The 18,032-nt window shown below is 44.2% G+C and overlaps 1 protein-coding gene across 1 annotated transcript in view; it reads left to right on the top strand.

Annotated features, from left to right (window-relative positions):
* The window catches only part of NEK1 (NIMA related kinase 1), a 328,757-nt gene that overhangs the window by 203,268 nt on the left and 107,457 nt on the right, over positions 1-18,032 (top strand). The window contains 2 exon segments of the mRNA XM_029573804.1: positions 11,065-11,268; positions 12,330-12,444. Of these exon segments, the coding sequence (XP_029429664.1) occupies positions 11,065-11,268; positions 12,330-12,444 (319 nt within the window).

Raw genomic sequence — 18,032 nt, 5'->3', positions numbered from 1 at the left:
TTCCTTCAAATACTATAGCAGTATGTTTTGCACCTAATGCGGGCAAAAAACCTTCTGAACAAATCAAAGGCATATGTTATAGCAATTTTCAAAAGACCAATTCCACGGGTAAAGTGCTTTTCTCACAGGACAAGCAGGATGGTAGTCCTCACATATGGGTGACATCATGATGGAGCCCAATCACGGAAAACTTCTGTCAAATTTTCCAGAACTTTGACTGGCCCCTACTGGGCATGCCCAGCATGGCACTAACCCTGCAGCCTCGCCAGGCCCGAAAGCAAAAGCCGCAAGCAGCTCCCCAGCCGGGGCCTGCTTCAAGTTTTTGACTTTCACTTGGAGAGCAGCAGCCTGATTCCTCTGCCAAGCATACCAATGGGAGGTCGATTGTGCCGCTTTCACGGCATGTGACAATCAATCACAACTGACCAATGGGTGCTAGCAATCATTGCTCAGGGTTACCACCTAAACTTTCTTGCTCTTCCTCCAGACTCACCACCTCTGCAAGCATGGAGAGTATCTGACCATTCTGTCCTTCTGGAGCAGGAGGTATCCCTTCTTCTCCAGTTAAGAGCAATAGAACCCGTCCCATTCTCGCAGCAAAGCCTGGGGTTCTATTCCCGGTACTTTTTGATCCCCAAAAAATCCGGGGGAGTTCGTCCAATTCCGGACCTACGTGCTCTCAACAAGTACCTACAGCGAGAAAAGTTCAAGATGGTAACCTTGGGCTCACTTTTACCTCTTCTGCAAAGAGGAGACTGGCTCTGCTCTCTGGACCTTCAGGACGCATACACACAGATTGCGATAACTCCAGCTCATCGCAAGTACCTCAGGTTTTTAGTAGGCCCAAAGCACTATGAATACCGCGTGCTTCCGTTCGGCCTAGCTTCGGCACCACGAGTCTTTACCAAATGTCTTGTGGTTGTCGCAGCTTTTCTCAGGAAAGAAGGTGTTCACGTCTACCCCTATCTGGACGACTGGTTAATCAGGGCTCCAACCCAGCAAGCCGCTCGGTCGTCCCTCAATTTGACCCTACACACTCTAATTTCTCTAGGATTTCTCATCAATTACGAAAAATCCTATTTAGTCCCATCTCAATTTAGACAGATATCTGGAGTGATAGCTTTTGTGAGACTGGAAACAAAAGTGAAAAGAGCTTTAGAGTCAAAGATGAGGTGGTGAATCTTAAGGGCATAGTAGTCTCTTTTGGTTTTCAGTGTGATGCTTTTGTATAAGTGGAGAGAGCTTTTGTAGTCAGATGGTGAGGGGGCTTTACGCCATTTTCTTTCTTTCTGACGAAGTAGATGTTTGAGTTTTCGCAGTTCGTCATTAAACCAGGGTTGTCTTTTGGACGCATTTTGTGTAAACTTCTTTGTTGTCAGAGGACATAGTGTATTTGCTACTGATTCTGTTATTTTGGACCAGGATTGGAGGGCTGAGTTGGGCGTGGAGACGTCAATGTGTGAGAGATCTGGGGCTAGGAGCTTGATGAGGTGTTCCGAGGCGCAAGTTTTCCTGTAGAGGAATGATGGTCTGGAGTAGTGATTAGATCCCGGTTGTATCAGAGAGAAAGTGGTGGAGATTAATGAGTGATCTGACCATGGAACTTGTTTGCACACTGGTTGTTTGGTTTGTGAAATGCCGGAGTTTGTAAAGAAAAGGTCCAGCGTATGACCCGCTTTGTGAGTTGGTGTATTGATTTGTTGTTTGAAACCCATTGCTGACATTGCGCTGAGGAAAGCTTCGCAGTTTGTTGAGATGGGGACTTTGTCAACATGTAAGTTGAAGTCTCCCAAGATTATAGCAGGAGAGTCTAGGTTTAGGTGAGAAGCTATAATTTCGAGAATGGGAGAGGCATCAGACTCTAGCAGGCCTGGAGGTGCATAGACTAGGAGGATTTGGAGATGTTCTGATTTGAACAATCCTGTTTCTAGTTTGGTGGTTGCGTAGATTGGGTAGTGTGTAAATCTCAGGAACTTTTTGTCGGCTAGGAAGATACCCCCTCCTCTTTTTTTTTTTGTATTGGGATAGAGAAAAAATCGTAGGTCTGTGTTGGTAATTGGTTAATGAGGGCGACGTCCGAGGATTTGAGCCATTTTTCTGTAATGGTGCAAAAGTCTGGGGTTGAGTCCTGCAGTAGGTCATTGAGTATTAAAGTTTTGTTGGTGAGCGATTGGGAGTTGAACAGGATGATAGTGAAAAGAGTAAGTCCTAAAAACTGTGTGGTGGGGGAAATCATGATTGGGATGAGGGATTTGTAGGTGCGTGGGCGGTTGAACATTGTTGATAATGTGGTAGCTTGTAGTTGAAACCGAGTAGAGGGCGGTGGAGGATGGTAGAACGTGCCTCGTGGAGGTACTGGGAGTGAAGGCCTAGCCCTGTAGGGTTTTGTGGGTGTAGGATTCCAGGCAGGCAGGATCTTCTGTCTCCAAGGAGTTGTCCTTATAGGGGAAAGAGAGGGAAGTTCTGGAGAGGTTGCTAGGGTTGAGAATGATTTCCAGCTTGTGAAGGGTCAAAGGCTAGCTCTTTTTGCTCTGGTATGGTGATGGCTTGGTAGGAGAGCTTAGGGATTTGTTGCTGGTAGGAGAGCTTAGGGATTTGTTGCTGCCCGGCGGGGCTGCACGAAGGGGCGCACAAAGGGGCAGGCCCCTTTGTCGTGCGACGCTCGGCGTGCGGTGCCAAAGTGTGGTGAGAATTTAAAGGCCTCTAGGGCTTCGGCACCACGAGTCGCCGCCAGAACACGCCCCCAGCCAGTCCCAGGAGGGACTGGCTGGGGGCGTGTTCTGGCGATGAGTGGACGGCGCCGAAGCCTCGTGGTTGGCGGTGGACCCTCCAAGGGTAAGTGTTGGATTTTTTAGGCCTTACCCCGGTGGGTCTGCGGCGCCGATCGCGCAGGCCTGCCCTCGATGCGGTCGTCGGTCGTGGCGGTGGCAGCGTCGCGGTCGCCGGTCTGAGAAGGGAAGCGCCGAAGTGTGGTGAGAATTTAAAGGCCTCTAGGGCCTGCCTCTGGTTCGCTGTGGTTGGCTGGTCCCAGGAGGGGGACTGGCTGGGGGCGTGTTCTGGCGGCGGGTGGACGGCGCCGAAGCCTCGTGGTCGGCAGTGGACTCTCCGAGGGTAAGTGTTGGATTTTTTAGGCCTTAGTGTTTAAAGATCACTTTATCTGACTACTTAAACTTTCCTTAGGGCTTTGTTCACCCATCCTCAATCCTGACCATGGATGAGCAGCATTGGATAGTAGTCACTAGGCTCAAGTATTTTCAATAGTCTCTATGTAATGTCTGTATTTTGGCACCTGACAAGACAGCATGTTTCCTGGGCTATGTACAAAATGATACAGAATGCCTTTTCTGTAACAGAAAATGAAAATGCTCTAGCAATGGAATATGAAGTGGCATCTAAAGTAAAGAAAATACCCAGTGCACTCAAAAATCCTCCTAATACTATCAAAAGTCTTAACTGAAAACTGTCATCAAAGGCACTAACTTTGGGAATTCATATTGCAAAAAGCTGAAACAATGGGTTGATTGTGGGGCTGTCCTGCAGCCAGCTTCATCTACCCAGACCATTGTGGCAAGACACCGCTATCTCCATTTTGTGCTACTTCTCCTTAGGTGCGCACGCGCGCCTCTCCTCTTCACTTATTGATACTATAGTGGGAACTTGGCCGTGGTGCCAGTAGATGATGATATGGACAGTGGACCATTTAAAACTCCATGCTTCTGCTTGCTGGCGCCTTTGCAACAAATCTCCTGCATTCCTTCAGTGCTAGTTGCATCAGCATTCCTGCTTTTCTCTGATTTATTTCCTGCATGTTCCTGCCTGGCCTCTGTTGTCTGTGTTTTCCTGCTCCTGGTTCCATCTCTTGTCTCCTGCTCATTTCTGCTTTTCTCCTTGTCCGTGTCCCTGGTTTTGCTTGGTTTTTCAAGAAATATTTCCTGACGTTGGTCCTGAGTCTTCCCCTTGGAGTTTCAAATCGAGACCCCTAGTTTTACAGCTTCCTTTCTATCAGAATAGATTTGATTTGTATGCATCAATTCGTTTCAGTTATTTGAAAGTTTGTATCATATTTCTTCTGTCTCTTCTCTCTTCCAGAGTATACAGTTGTGCTTATAAGTTTACGTACCCCTGGCAGAATTTGTAAGATGTCTAGCATTTTAAGAAAGCATGAACGATCAGACAAAACATATGTTTATTTTTAATGTGTTTCAAATTAAACTATTATGCATCACAGAATAGTACAATCATCATGTATAGTTGCCCTCTACTTTATGTTGCCAGAACCTCTCAATCCTTTAACCTACCCCCCAACTCACCTCTACTAGAAGACTCCTCCAGAACATGTGATGAACTAGCCAATTTCTTCCGCAATAAAATCACTACAATTATCGCCGCCAACCCCCACACACACCAACATGCACTAATTCAGCACACCTTACCACACCAATCTGGACCCAATTCGAAACAGTCACCTCATCCGAAGTAGAATCAATAATACAAAAACTTAACCCAGCTGCACACCCCATCAACCCCATTCCCATAAAACTCCTAAAGCAAATACCAAACACCATAGCCAGACCCATAGCACATATAGTTAATATCTCACTAGAATAAGGAATCTTCCCTGACGCTCTGAAATGCACCAGCATCAAACCAATCCTCAAAAAACCACACCTCAACATAGCCGACCCTTCAAACTACCAACCCATTTCCAACCTTCCCTTCATCGCCAAAATCCTCGAAAAAATTGTCAACAGTCAACTCAGCGAGCACCTGGAAAATCGTAATCTCCTACCTCCATATCAACATGGCTTCAGAAAACACTTTCACACTGAAACACTCCTTTTATCCCTCACTGACCACATCATCAGAGGCTTCGACCATGGACAATCATACATCCTCATCCTGCTCGACATCTCTGCCGCCTTTGACACTGTCAATCATGAAACTCTACTAAACAGACTAAATGACATAGGCCTCGGCAATACCACACTTAAGTGGTTCAAATCATACCTGACAAACCGCTCATACAAAGTCAGGATTAACTCGGCTGAATCCAAACAAATTCCCCTCACTCATGGAGTACCTCAAGGCTCATCTCTATCCTCAACCCTTTTCAACATCTACATCCTCCCCCTATGTACGCTGCCATCCAATCTAAATCTAACCTTCTTATACGCCGACGATGTTCAGATCCTACTCCCCATAAAAGAAACCATCACAAACACACTAAAAATCTGGGACATCCACCTCCAGAAGATAACACAGCTTCTCTCACAAATGTCCCTCAACCTCAATCCCAACAAAACAGAAATACGCCACATCAACAACAAGACCACCTCAACCCTCAAAGACAACAACTCATCTCATACCACAAACAGTAACACGACCTCCTCAGTCAGAGATCTGAGTACTCATCGACAGCGAGCTCAGCTTGAAGAAACATATCAAATCAATAATAAAAGATGGTTTCTTCAAGCTCCAGATAAAAAAAAAAAAAAAAAAAATCAAACCACAACTCTATGTCCATGACTATCGAACAGTACTCCAAGCACTACTATTTTCCAAACTCGACTATTGCAATACCCTACTCCTTGGCCTCCCATCTAATTCCCTAAAGCCACTACAACTACTACAAAATGCAGCAGCAAGATCACTCTCATACACCAAAAGATCTAAACACATCTCACCAATCCTCAAAAATCTACACTAGCTACCCATCCCTCACAGGATTCATTACAAAGCCCTAACACTCATCCACAAAACACTATACACCGTTAAATTCAACTGGATGAGCCCTACCATGCACTTCCAACCTGCCCAGAGAACACTCCGTTCCCCCAACACTGGACTCCTTCCAACTCCCCCACTAAAAATGGCCCACCTAACCTCAACAAGAGAGCGAGCCATAACAGTCGCAGTCCAACACTCTGGAACAGTCTACCGCCCCAGCTCAGGCTCGACCCTACAACATACTCATTCAAAAAAAAAACAAACCTCAAAACTTGGCTGTTCAATAAAGCATATCCGACAACCACACACCCCCCACCACCTACCACACAAAGACGAGCCCCCACCCCCAAAAAAACTCACACAACACTCCTCCTCTCACATCACTGCAAAATCACACATAATGGTTAATGCGACTCCAACATTGCTCTATGCTTCAATGGCAAGAGGAAATGTGGCAAAAAAAATGGATTTGCATTCACAAAAAGCGGGGAGTAGCTGGCTTGTTACGGCGGTTACTACCCCAAACCAAATAAGTCTGATACTTCACTTTCAATGCATATCCAACGTAGCTCTCTGCTTATCCAACGTAGCTCTCTGCTTCAACGGCAGGGGGGAATGAATGAAAAGATTTATATTCAAACAACCAACAAGGACTGAATTACATAGTCTGGGTAAACAAATAAGCATGGGTGTAGCTTGCTTGTTTCGGCAGTTACTACCCCAAATCAATTAAGCCTGATACTTCACTTCAATGCATATTTAGCATAGCTTTCTGCTTCAACAGCAGGGGGAATGAAGAAAAGTGGATTTATATTCAGACAACAACCAACAATGACTGAATTGCACAGGCTGGGTAAACAAATAAGCGTGGGAGTAGCATGCTTATTGAGGCAGTTACTACCCCTGACCAATCAAGCTAGATACTTCACTTAGATGCAGCCCCAGCACTGCTTTCTATATTAATGGCGGGGGTGGAAGGGATTTGGAACCAAAAGGTTACTAAGGGCCAAAGAGTAACAGTTAAGTATGAGAAAAAAGCAAGTGTGAAAGCTTGCTGGGCAGACTAGATGGGCCATTTGATCTTCTTCTGCCATCATTTCTATGTTTCTATATGTTTCTATGTAACCCGCTACGAACCAAGTCTTCTTGTTTCACAGGCTACCATACTACAATGTATTTCAACAGCACTGTTATAATAGACAATTTTTTCACCATCTCTACCACAATTTACAATGCCCTCCTCTCAATTATATTATCACATACGCTACAAAACTATAAGGTCTACACTCCTTCTACCATAATACAAATTGCCAAAGATACTCTTGTTTCTAAGTTTATCATGTTACAAGATTTTCCATGTTACAGGATACATGTTATAATGTTCCATGTTACAGGATACATGTTATAATGTCTTCACTTCCTCTCCTATAATAGATAACACCAAAGCTACCCTTGCCACAAAATTACTCTTGTTCCCATAGTTACTCATGTCACAAACTTTTATTGTAAAAAATGGGCTCCTTTGTCACTATGTAAACCGGTGCGATAACACTAGTTGAACATCGGTATAGAAAAACAAATAAATAAATAAACAAGGATGTGGGAGCATAGAAGCCATTTAAAGACCAAAAGAGAAGAGACACCTATGGTCAAGCTTTGTCTTCAGTTTCATCACAAAACCCACGAGAGGAGGGGATAATATATCCCAGCTCAATTTTTTTAGAACACTGATGGATCTACAATTTAAATACTGTGGCACCGAAGGGCATGAATGAAGCTGTAAACTGGTATTCCTGATATGAGGTACCTCTTCTGTTTGACCTGAAAGTGCTTCTGTTTTCCAACTGGTTCTTTTTTGTGTCCAAGTTTTAAACATGTGTTCAGTAGTTTAAAAGGCGGGGGTTGCGGTGTTGAAACGCTTTTGCTGTCTGTGACATGATGGGATACATCGGATGAACTGTCGCCCATTGTGGCCTTTAGGAAGAAAGAAATCTCATCATTTGTTTATATCCACATATTTGGTTTTATTTCTGCAGTTAAGACCTGTTGCCCCTGATGAAGATTCGAAACACGCGGTGTGTTGGGTGCTTCTGCAGGCTAGAATAAGATAATCTTTCCTACTTTTCCATTAGCTTTTTGAATTTGAGCCTTTTGGCCATTGAATTTAGATAAGTGTTCACCTTCACCTATTTATGGACTTAAAATTTTCGCTTAAAGAAAAAAAATATTTTCAGAAAAAGTTTGTGAGACAATGATTTTATATAATTAAAGGACACATATAAATGCTAAGCATTCCTGATGCTTATTGAAACAGCAATTTAGTGAACGCTGATGTCTCTGTAATATGATAGTCTCTATTAAGATGTGACCCTTTTCCTTTCTCGGTACCCTGGTTTTGTTTGGTGTTTCAGTTTCGATATTCACCTGGGTTATTTTTGGTTTTTAGTCAGGAAATATTTCTTCACAGAAAGGTTGGTGAGTACATAGAATTTCTTTTCAGAATAGGTGGTGAAGATGAGAACTGAAATAGAATTAAAAACAGAATGTGACAAACATAGGGAATCCCTGCTAGCTAGAAAATGGAAATGAAGAATTTGAATAACTCTTCTATTACATCTTGGGTGTAGCCTGCATGGCGTGGCAGTTGCTTTTACCCTTAACAGAAGGCTTGGGGGTAGCCCACACAGAGCACAGTTGCTACCAATTTGGTTCAGGATAGCGGGAAAGTTCCTCTTGACACACCTGAAAACTGGGTTAGTAAATGGAATTCAATCCTGAAGGAAGGTATGAAATTGGCCACCTTGGGGCCTCAGGATGGAAGTAAAATGTGAATTAGAGCTCAGCCACTTGGTATACAATCCAATTATTAGAATTAAAAAAAGGTTTATGTTGCCTTGAGCAATGTTAGAGGAAAAGTAACTTAGCCAATGTGAAAATCCAAAAAGGTTGCATTAGCTAAAAAGAATTTCTATTTAAATATCATTATTGAAGTTTACCATGATCCCAAAATGATTTTTAAATTAGTTAACTCACTGTTAGGGGATGACAAACTTCAGAAACTAATTTACGATGACATACCTGACTCTGATTCTCTTCTTTGAAGGGACGATCTCTAATTTAAAAAAAAAAAAACAAAACCTTTTTACAAAATCTTACACATATTAAAAGAATGTTTATTGACAATAAGCCTATTAAAATATTACCAGATACGGAGAGCTCTGTAGCAAACTTATCATTGGCAGTTACTGATAAATTAAATATTCTTTCACATTTTGACATGACATCTCTTATGGAGATTCCAAAGATCACTGAGTCCTCCATACAGCCTATGGGCATTTACGCCTCGTGAGACAATTAAAATCATTCTTAACCTTTGAGGCTCTAAAATCTGTGGTTTTGTGATCTCAGTTCTAGATTGCTGTAATGCTACATACTGGGGGTTACCGGTTGCTTTAATTGGAAAACTTCAAGTGGTACAAAACATGGCAGCTAGAATTGTTTTGGGTCCTGCTAGCACAAATCTGCAGCCCCTCTATTGAAAAACTACACTGGCTCCCGGTAAGATTATGATGTGGGTTTAAAGTACTTTCCCTCACTTTTACATGGGCTTGGCCCCCCTCATATGTCATCTAGACTGCCCTGGGAGTCCTCATTCAGGGAAGCACATTCAGCAAAGCTATCTATTTCAATTCCTAATTCTGAGAACCATTCAGCATGTAAAATTGCATAAAAGATCATTCTCTGCTTCAGTTCCTGATGCCTGGAATAATCTCCCCTAATTGATCAGGAATGAAACTTGCTTAATGCGCTTTTGCCATAAATTAAAGTGCTGGCTGATGACTTCTGAGCTCAACTTAGAGCTTTTAAGAATCTTAAGCTAAAGGAGACACAAGGATAGCATTTACTTCTGAAGAAGGACGTTTGTTACAAAACATTGCAATGTCGGGTGGAGGTTGAGGTTTGCACTAAAGAAGATTGGTTTCATCTGTGTGCACCTGCCCTTCCAGCTGTCTCGGCTTCTGGATTGAACTATGAGCTTAAGATAAGTTCAGTTTGTGACTTTATGCTTTTATTTGCAAAGAAAAGAAAATGTACTTAAAGAATTGTTGACTCACAATATGGACACTGGAATTTTTCACACTGACCAATGATTATACCTTTGCACAGGTTGTCAGGAGATTTCTTGTGCCTGGCAAGTGCAATATGTTGGTCACTAACAATATTTAAATAAGCGAGTATTTCATATATCCAAGATATACATATTTTTCATTGTTTTGTGATTCTTTCACTCTTGGGGGGGGGGTGTGTGTGCGCGTGCGTGCGTGCAGAATGACAGGTACAGGAGTGTGTGTGTGTGAGAGAGAGAGCTTAAGTGCAAGGGTGTGCATGAGAGAGAAGGAGCCTGTGTAAGTGCATGTTTGCCAGAGAGATGGAGCCTATGTGAGGGGGAGGAGCGTGTACGATAGAGGGGAGTCTGTGAGGGTACGCAAAAAAGAGAAGGTGAGTGTATGACAGAGGGAGCTCTGTGTTAGTGGCTGTGCATATGTGAGAGAGAGAAGGAGCCTGTTTGGGGGGGAGGGGGTTCAAGAGAACAGGGATCCTGTGTGAGGGTGTCTGAGAGAAAGACAGAGGGAGCTTGTGTGAGTGGGTATGTGTATGCAAGAGAGAGGGAACCTGTTTGAGGGTGTGTGTGTGTGTTTGCGAGAGAGAAGGAGCTTGTGTGTGTGTGTGTGTGTGTGTGAAAGAGGGAGGGAGCCCGTGTGAAAGGCTATATGAGAGTGGTCAAATTCTAGGAGTGAAAGGTTGGGGGGGTGGAGGTAGTGGAAGGGGTTGAGCCTGGAGGGGAAGGGGAGACATGGTGGAGAAGTTAGAGCCTGAGAGGGCAGAGTGAAAGGAGTCTGACCAGGGAAGTAAGAAAAGAGGGTGGAAGGGACACTCCTACAGTGTACTTCTAGGGTAATTCTGCTTAAAATATTTAAAACTCTGCATCTTTGAATAATAACTTTTCTGTATTAAGTTAATTACTCAAAAACTGTGATGTATATTGTGTTGTTTTGACCAAGGAAGAGGATCAGCTGCACGGAGAAGAAACACTGTTATGATGCACATGTTAGAAAAGTTTAATAAAATCAGATGAACGTCCTACAAACTGCTCAGTCCTGTGGTTGAAAACTAGAAATGGCCCCAAAACACAAATTTTCATAGTATAATTTCTCTCATCTGCCAGAATGACAACCTTCTAGGAAGATTAATGCATCTTCTCCATATTTTCTGCAGCCAGTGTATGCACATGCTTTATTTCCTTTAAAACAAATTCCTTGTGCCTATATGTTGCAGAAGTTCCTGAAGGAGTATATGATAAACCTGTGACATTTGGAGAGGACGCAGGGAGGGTACAGGGAGAATCATCTGAAGTAGAAAAGCTTTTGGTATCTGCTGATGTCGGAGATGTTGAGAGAAAAGAATCTGAGGCAGCGTACCTGGTGCCAGAAGCTGTCCAAGTTATGGACAAGCCCGTTGCATCAGAAATCGTGTTAGAAGGTATGTATGAGCACTAAAGTATAGCATTACAGAGCTGATTATGATACAAGTTGTTGCTGAGAATTGTGGGTTGCACTGAATCACAAATTAGCTAGGTCCTTTCTTTAGGGCAGGGGTGACCAACTTCGGTCTTCAAGAGCCACAAATAGGTCTGGTTTTCAGGATATCCACAATGAATATGCATGTGATAGATTTGTATGATTTATTTTCTGAGAAATATTGTGTATGTTTGTCTGCTAATGCAGTAATTCTCAAATCTGCCCCCCCCTCCCCCCCCCGCCAGAACTTAAATGGGTCTTATTTTCTGATTATCTCAATAAATGTGCATGATATGCCAAACCAGGTTAATTTTGCATATTATTGAGATCAAAGGTGGGTATATAAAAATAAATAAATAAATACTCTGAAAACCAGCCTTTACCCCCCTGAAGACTGGGTGTAAGATATGTGGTACTAGAGATCAAACTTTGTGAACGATAAAAACTGAAATGTTCATCACTTCACTTACTAGGAAATTAAGATCTGCTGCTGGCATTCATAGGAATGCTGCCTGCATTGTTTTCCTATTAATGAGAATAAAAAATAGTCATCTAGAGTTTTAGGGGTTTTGTTTTCTTTGTGAGATTAATATTTCAATGTGTGTATGGCTTAGTGGCACTGCTCTGCACCACTTTGCAAAGGACTTGGGATCAGTTCTCAAACTGGTTGGAGCTGGGGATGCTACAGCTCTAAGGTAAATGTGAGACATTGGAGCTTCATCTTACCTGGCAAGTTATGTGGACTGTTAAAACTAAGCCCTGAAATCACACCAAATGAATGGTAGATTTACACATTACAGCTTTTTTCTGTCGTGTTTAATAGAGTTGGTTCATTTAGCACAGGAAAGTTGAAGAAAAAATTCCCAAAATATACAACACTGGTTGCTACGTACAAAGAACAGGATATTGGTTCCTTTGCTGGGAAGTATGCATTAATTTGTTTTGTGAAATGAGCATTGTGTTCCAGGAATGTTTGCCTTTGCATGGCTGAATGTGGCGGTGACCTTTCTGTGTTGTGCTCAGCTTTAGAGCCTGATGATTTGGAGGCTGAGGTACTGGGAGAAGGTGAGACACGGACCAAAGAAGAGCATGGAGAATTCCCCATCAGTGTTGTCAGTGGGTGGGATGAGGAAGTAAGGTAAAGAAGTTCTTTCTTTGTCAGATTTAAGAAACTTTGCTGTTGTGACAATTTGTAATACATAAAACAGAAGTACAGAAGGAACAATGTGAAGGACCATTACCAGGTTCTGAAATTAACCAGTATTGTCTGTTTTTCTGTATTGGAACACAAAAAAGTGTTGAATTAGTACATGTTCCTGTTTATACCCCAGATCAGTCCAGACAATTGGGTTTTGCATCCCTGTCAGCAGATGGAGGCAGAGAATAAAAAAATGTTCAGGCACTGCTATAAAACCGACATGATGTGTCCTACGAATGCCGGTATAGAAAAATGTTAAATAAATAAATAAATAAAATAAATAAAATAATGCAGAGTGCCACCTGCAGTCCTTCAGTATTTCTATGTCTCCAGCAGATGGTAGAGGTGCAAACCTGCAGTCTGGGGAAAAAAAAGGAGAGAGTTTAGATTAAAACAGAAGAAAAGAGAAGATTTGAAGGAGTCTCTCCCTGAGGTGATAGTTACCTTCGTGGACCATCAGGTATGGTTCAGCCCGCAGCATCCAGGGGTCTGAAAAACAGGATTCCTGGTTCCCTCTTTCCTTCTGAAGGCTTCTTCCCCCAAGGTTTCTCCAGCAGCATAGAAGTATTTTTTTCTGGCTGTGTTGTTTTATTCGGTTGATATTGTTTCTTTAAAAAAAAAAAAAAAAAAAAGCTAGTAGCTGAAAGGCCACCAGGCCATGCAGGCACACACAGGTCATCGAGGAGGAAGAAGCTGAGGTCTCACTGACCTCTGGAGCTTTGGGGCTGTGTTTTGAAGCTGGTGGAGCTTTGGGGCAGTGTTAGCTGGTGTCCCGTGCCGCAATTGGGCTGACATTTTGGCATGACAGGCAGACTCAGCCACATGTGCTCATGATGGTGCCAGCACCGGCCTCTGAGCACGAGGAAAATGTGTCAGGCTTGTGGCTCCAACCAGGTGCAGCTCAATTTGGCCGCACTATGCAGGGAGTGTGCTGCGGGAGCTGCAGGCACCCGGAGGGCCACTCGTTCACAATATTCTCTCAGAGAAACTCGGGGGGGGGGGGGGGGGGAGATTGCAGCCTGACAGTCAGGAAAGCAGCATGTGGAAAGAGGCAGTCTCTCAGGAGTCCAGAGACTCCTCTTTCCCGCTCTCACCTACAATTCAGACTGGGTTAGAAGATCTGAGGGAGGATAGTCAGTCGGATGAGAACATGCCAGATGGAGGGGATGATCATGTGGAAGGTTTTTTCCACAGATTCTCTTACTTATGGACAAAGCTTTTCTGGACAGGAAAGGAGCAGAAGATAAATAGCCCCTAAATCAGCAACCCCAGCATCTCTCTAAGAGAATTAAGAGGTCCCTGTCCAGGTGGTCAGGTGACCTGCTTCAAAGTTTGGGCCTTGCCCATCCTGCTGGGGAGGATGAAGCAGGGGACGATGATTTGCATGATGGGTTGGGTGATGATCTTGGAGATCATCCAGCAGACAGTACGGCAGGGGTAGACCACGATGGGAACAAGGATCTTTCTGAGCCGGAGGATGTTCTGATTGCAGAGGGAGATGAACCACGAGTAGTTCGGCTGTTCCACAAAGAGGAGTTGAAGCCTCTTATGCCCCAGGTGCTAAAGCAGCTGGGTATTAAGGTGCTCCATGAGGAATTGGATAATGAAGGGGTGGACCCTGTGCTGGATGGGCTACGAGATCCACCAAAGTCATTTCCACTGCCTAAGAAGGTTAAGCTGGTGAACCAGGAAGGGGATTTTCTGGAACTGGGTCTCAAGGTAGCCAGGGCAATGGAAAAGTTATATCCTTTAACAGAGGACACTTTGCAGCTGCTAGTATTTCCAAAAGTGGATGCGGCAGTTTCAGCAGCCACAAGTAGATGAACATTCCAGTAGCAGGATCTGCTGCACTAAAGGATGCTCAGGAGCTCAAGCTGAAAATTCAGCTGAAAAGTATGTTTGAGGTCTCTACCTTGAGCCTCTGTGCAACGAACTGTGGTAGTCTAATACAAAGGGCCTGCTTACTCTGGGCACAGAAGTCTCAGGAAAAGAGCTTAGCCGACTCTAGGGATGCTAGACAGGTGGCCCAGCTGGAGGCCAGGGTTGCATATCTGGCCAACACTCGGTATGATTTGATCTGAACTCCGGCCAGAAGAATGATCGCGGCAGTCTCTGCACACTGGCTTCTGTGATTACAGAATTGGTCAGCAGACATGTGGTCCAAGTCTCATCTCGGTAATCTTCTTTTTAAAGGGAAACATCTATTTGGAGAGGAACTGGAGGAGTTGATGAAGCACTTGAAGGGGAACAAACTACCAGAGGTATAAGACAGGCAGGAAGACTTTCCCGTCTCGTGCCCATTTCCGGGATATGAGACTCTTTCGACCCAACAAGGGTTCTTCAGTGCTGCAGAAGCAGGGATCTGGAAGGGAGCAGTCCTTTCGGGGTTCCTGAAGACCCCCCTACAGAGAGTTCCGGTCAGGGTACTGGAAGTGATAAATCTTTACAATGAAGTCAGGATGTTCCACTCTCTTGGGGAAGCTGTCAGGAGACACCTGTCTTGATTTTATGAGGAGTGGACCAGGATCACCTCGGACCAATGGGTTCTAGAGGTCATAAGAAACAGCTATGCTTTTAGAATTTTCTCACCCTATCAGGGAAGCCTTGATAGTGTTGCATTGCGTTTCCTACTAAAAGCGAGAAGTGGTTCGGAATATGTTGGCCGCCTTCAGCAGTTAGACGTGAGGGAGGGAGGTATTCGATTTACTTCATGATTCCCAAGAAAGAGGGGACTTTTCGGCCATCCTTGCCCTGCAGAAAGTCATTGAAGCACTGCGAGTGCCCCAATTTACATATGGAGACGTTGCGGACAATAGTAGTGGCAATCCGTCGAGGAGAGCTTTTGGCTTCGTTGGACTTGATGGAGGCTTATCTCTGCATACCCATATGCGCGGATTATCACAAATTTCTTCATTTTATGGTGCTGGAACAGCATTTCCAGTTTTGAGCTCTTCCCTTCAGGCTGGCAACAGTGCCACAAACGTTCACGAAGGTGATGATTGCGATGACTGCAGCACTCCGTAGGGAAGTGGTCCTAGTTCATCCTTATCTAGACTGGCTTATCCAAGAAAAGTTGGAGGAGGAATGTCTTCAGTTTGTTCGGAGGGTATTGGAGATGTTGTGATCTCTGGACTTGGGTAGTGAACTTAGCGAAGAGTCACCTAGTTACGACCCAGACATTGGAATACTTGGGAGTGAGATTCAACACCCAGCTGGGCAAAGTGTTTCTTATCTCGGATGAGGATTCTGACATTGCAGTTGCAAGTAGTCAGATTACTGAGAATGCCAATGCACAGGGCCTGGGATTATCTTCAGGTTCTGGATTCTATGGCATATATGTTGGATTTAGTGCCATGGGCCTTTGCCCATATGTGCCTGTGCCAGAAGGTGCTCCTGTCCCATTTGATTCCATTGTAGGGTGAATTTCATTGATCCTTACTGCTGCAGGGGGTCTCCAGATCCAGTCTCTTGTGGTGGCTGTCTTGGCCCATATTGGAGAAGGGAGTGGATCTGGAGGTGCCAGACTGGGTAGTGATGACCACGGATGCCAGCCTTAGAGGGTGAGGGCAGTCTGTCAATGGCAGATGGCCCAAGGGCTGTGGCCGCCAGAAGAAGCTTCCTGCTCCATATATCATTAGGAAACAAGGATAATGCTTGGGGTGTTGGTGGGATTTCTCCCTCAGGTTCTGGGCGAATGGTGAGAATTTATTTTATTTAACACTTTTTTTATACCGACCTTCATAGTAATAACCATATCGGATCGGTTTACATTTAACAAGGGTATAACTGAAGCGCCAACTAAAGTAATTAAACAATAGAGGTGAATAAGGCAAAGTTACATTCAACAAGGAGTAAAGAACTTGGAAGCTTAAATAGCTGGAAAGAAGGTAAAGGCAGGTGGTAATTATGAAATACAATATAGAATACGGGTTAAAGCTTAAAGTGCTTTAACCTGGACATGCCAGAGTGATCTCAAACAATGCAACATTGGTGACGTATATCAATTGACAGGGTGGGATGATGAGTTGTGGTGGAAGGAACTGCATATGCATGAGCCCCTCTTGCCGTGACACAGCCTCGTAGGTAGAGTCCTGAGACCCACGCCAAAGGCAGGTGAGTGAGCCTTGGCATGGGCCAGACTATGACTGAGTCCAAAAGTCTATACAAAGACCAGACTTGCATCTAAAACAGGCAAGGACAAGGCTAACGACTTGAGACAAGGCTGAGGACTAAGGCGGAACTGAAGACGTCAGTGGAGCCATAGGCGAAGACTGAAGCAAAGCTGAAGGCTAAGAAGACAGAACCAGGCAAAAGCTGAAGGCAGGAACCAGACTGAAGCCGAATGCTGGAGCCAAGCTGAAGGGCTTGAGCAAGACAGAAGACTGGAATTAGGAGACCACCTTGCTGAGGCAGCAAATCCAAGTCCAGGCAGGCTAAGTAGTATTGAACATGTGACATCATCAGCCTCGAGGCAGGTACCCAACTCTCCCACCAACGTGTGCACCGATGCACATACATACCCTTAGAGTCTCTTCGCCGGATCTTAGTCTCACACACATCAAAGCGTCCAATGGCAGCTCCCTGCCGCATAATGAACGTCCGCCACAGAGGAGTCTGGGAAGGCATCCAGATTCTAATATTGCCCCCTCCTCAAGCCTCTTCAGCTTCTGAGGTGACGAAGGTACTATTTTACCAACTGGGAGCTCGGGGTCCACACTCAGGATCCAGAGATTCTTTGGTTTCTAAACTGGAATGAAAAACCATTCAAAACAAGATTTAACTGAAGAAAAGGCTGAAAGCTTGGAAAAGGACTGAGACTGGTCCTAATTGATGGACAAACTGTGGAAGGAGGACAATACAGTTCAGAATTCATGTAAGAACAGGATGTACATTGAAGCGGCAAAACCGGCACTTCAGGTGCGGTGGTTCAAAGTGAAGAGGCCGGAGACAAAGATGAAACGAAACAATGTTATCAGCAGGATGGACTCCATTGATCAATCTGTAAGGAATTCCAGTCAATAGATGGTTAATGAAGACTCAGCCAGGGTAGTCCAAGAACTAGAGGGCGTTATGCTTTAGATAGCACATAGAAATGAATGTTCTCTTGTTGAGACCCAATCTGCATCGTGATTGGTGAGGAAGCTGTAGACACATGACCAGGAAGGGGTTCTCTATAGACAGATGAAATTACACAGGGGGTGGTTAAGCTGGTAGTAGGGCAACCATATTGATGCAGCATTGATTCTTGAATAAAGTTACCCCCAGTTCTGGAATCTACTAAAGCTTCAGTCTGAACTGAGTGTTTTCCATAGGTAAACACTCAGAACCTTAGTAGCAGAGAGGAAGCAGGATGATGCAAGACTGCCTTCCCATCGAGACTTCTCTTTATAGAGTTTTTCGGTCTCAGAGCACTGACGGACAAAATGATCTTATGCGGCACAGTAGAGACAAAAATTTTGTGATCTTTGCCTTTGTTTCTCATCAAGCAAAAGTCGGGTATTACCCAATTGCATGAATTCTTTGAAGGC

Source organism: Rhinatrema bivittatum, chromosome 1 (genome assembly GCF_901001135.1).
Source record: "Rhinatrema bivittatum chromosome 1, aRhiBiv1.1, whole genome shotgun sequence".
Lineage (NCBI taxonomy): Eukaryota > Metazoa > Chordata > Amphibia > Gymnophiona > Rhinatrematidae > Rhinatrema > Rhinatrema bivittatum.
The sequence above is the reverse complement of the archived record's forward strand: the minus strand, read 5'-3'. Positions and strand labels throughout refer to the sequence as shown.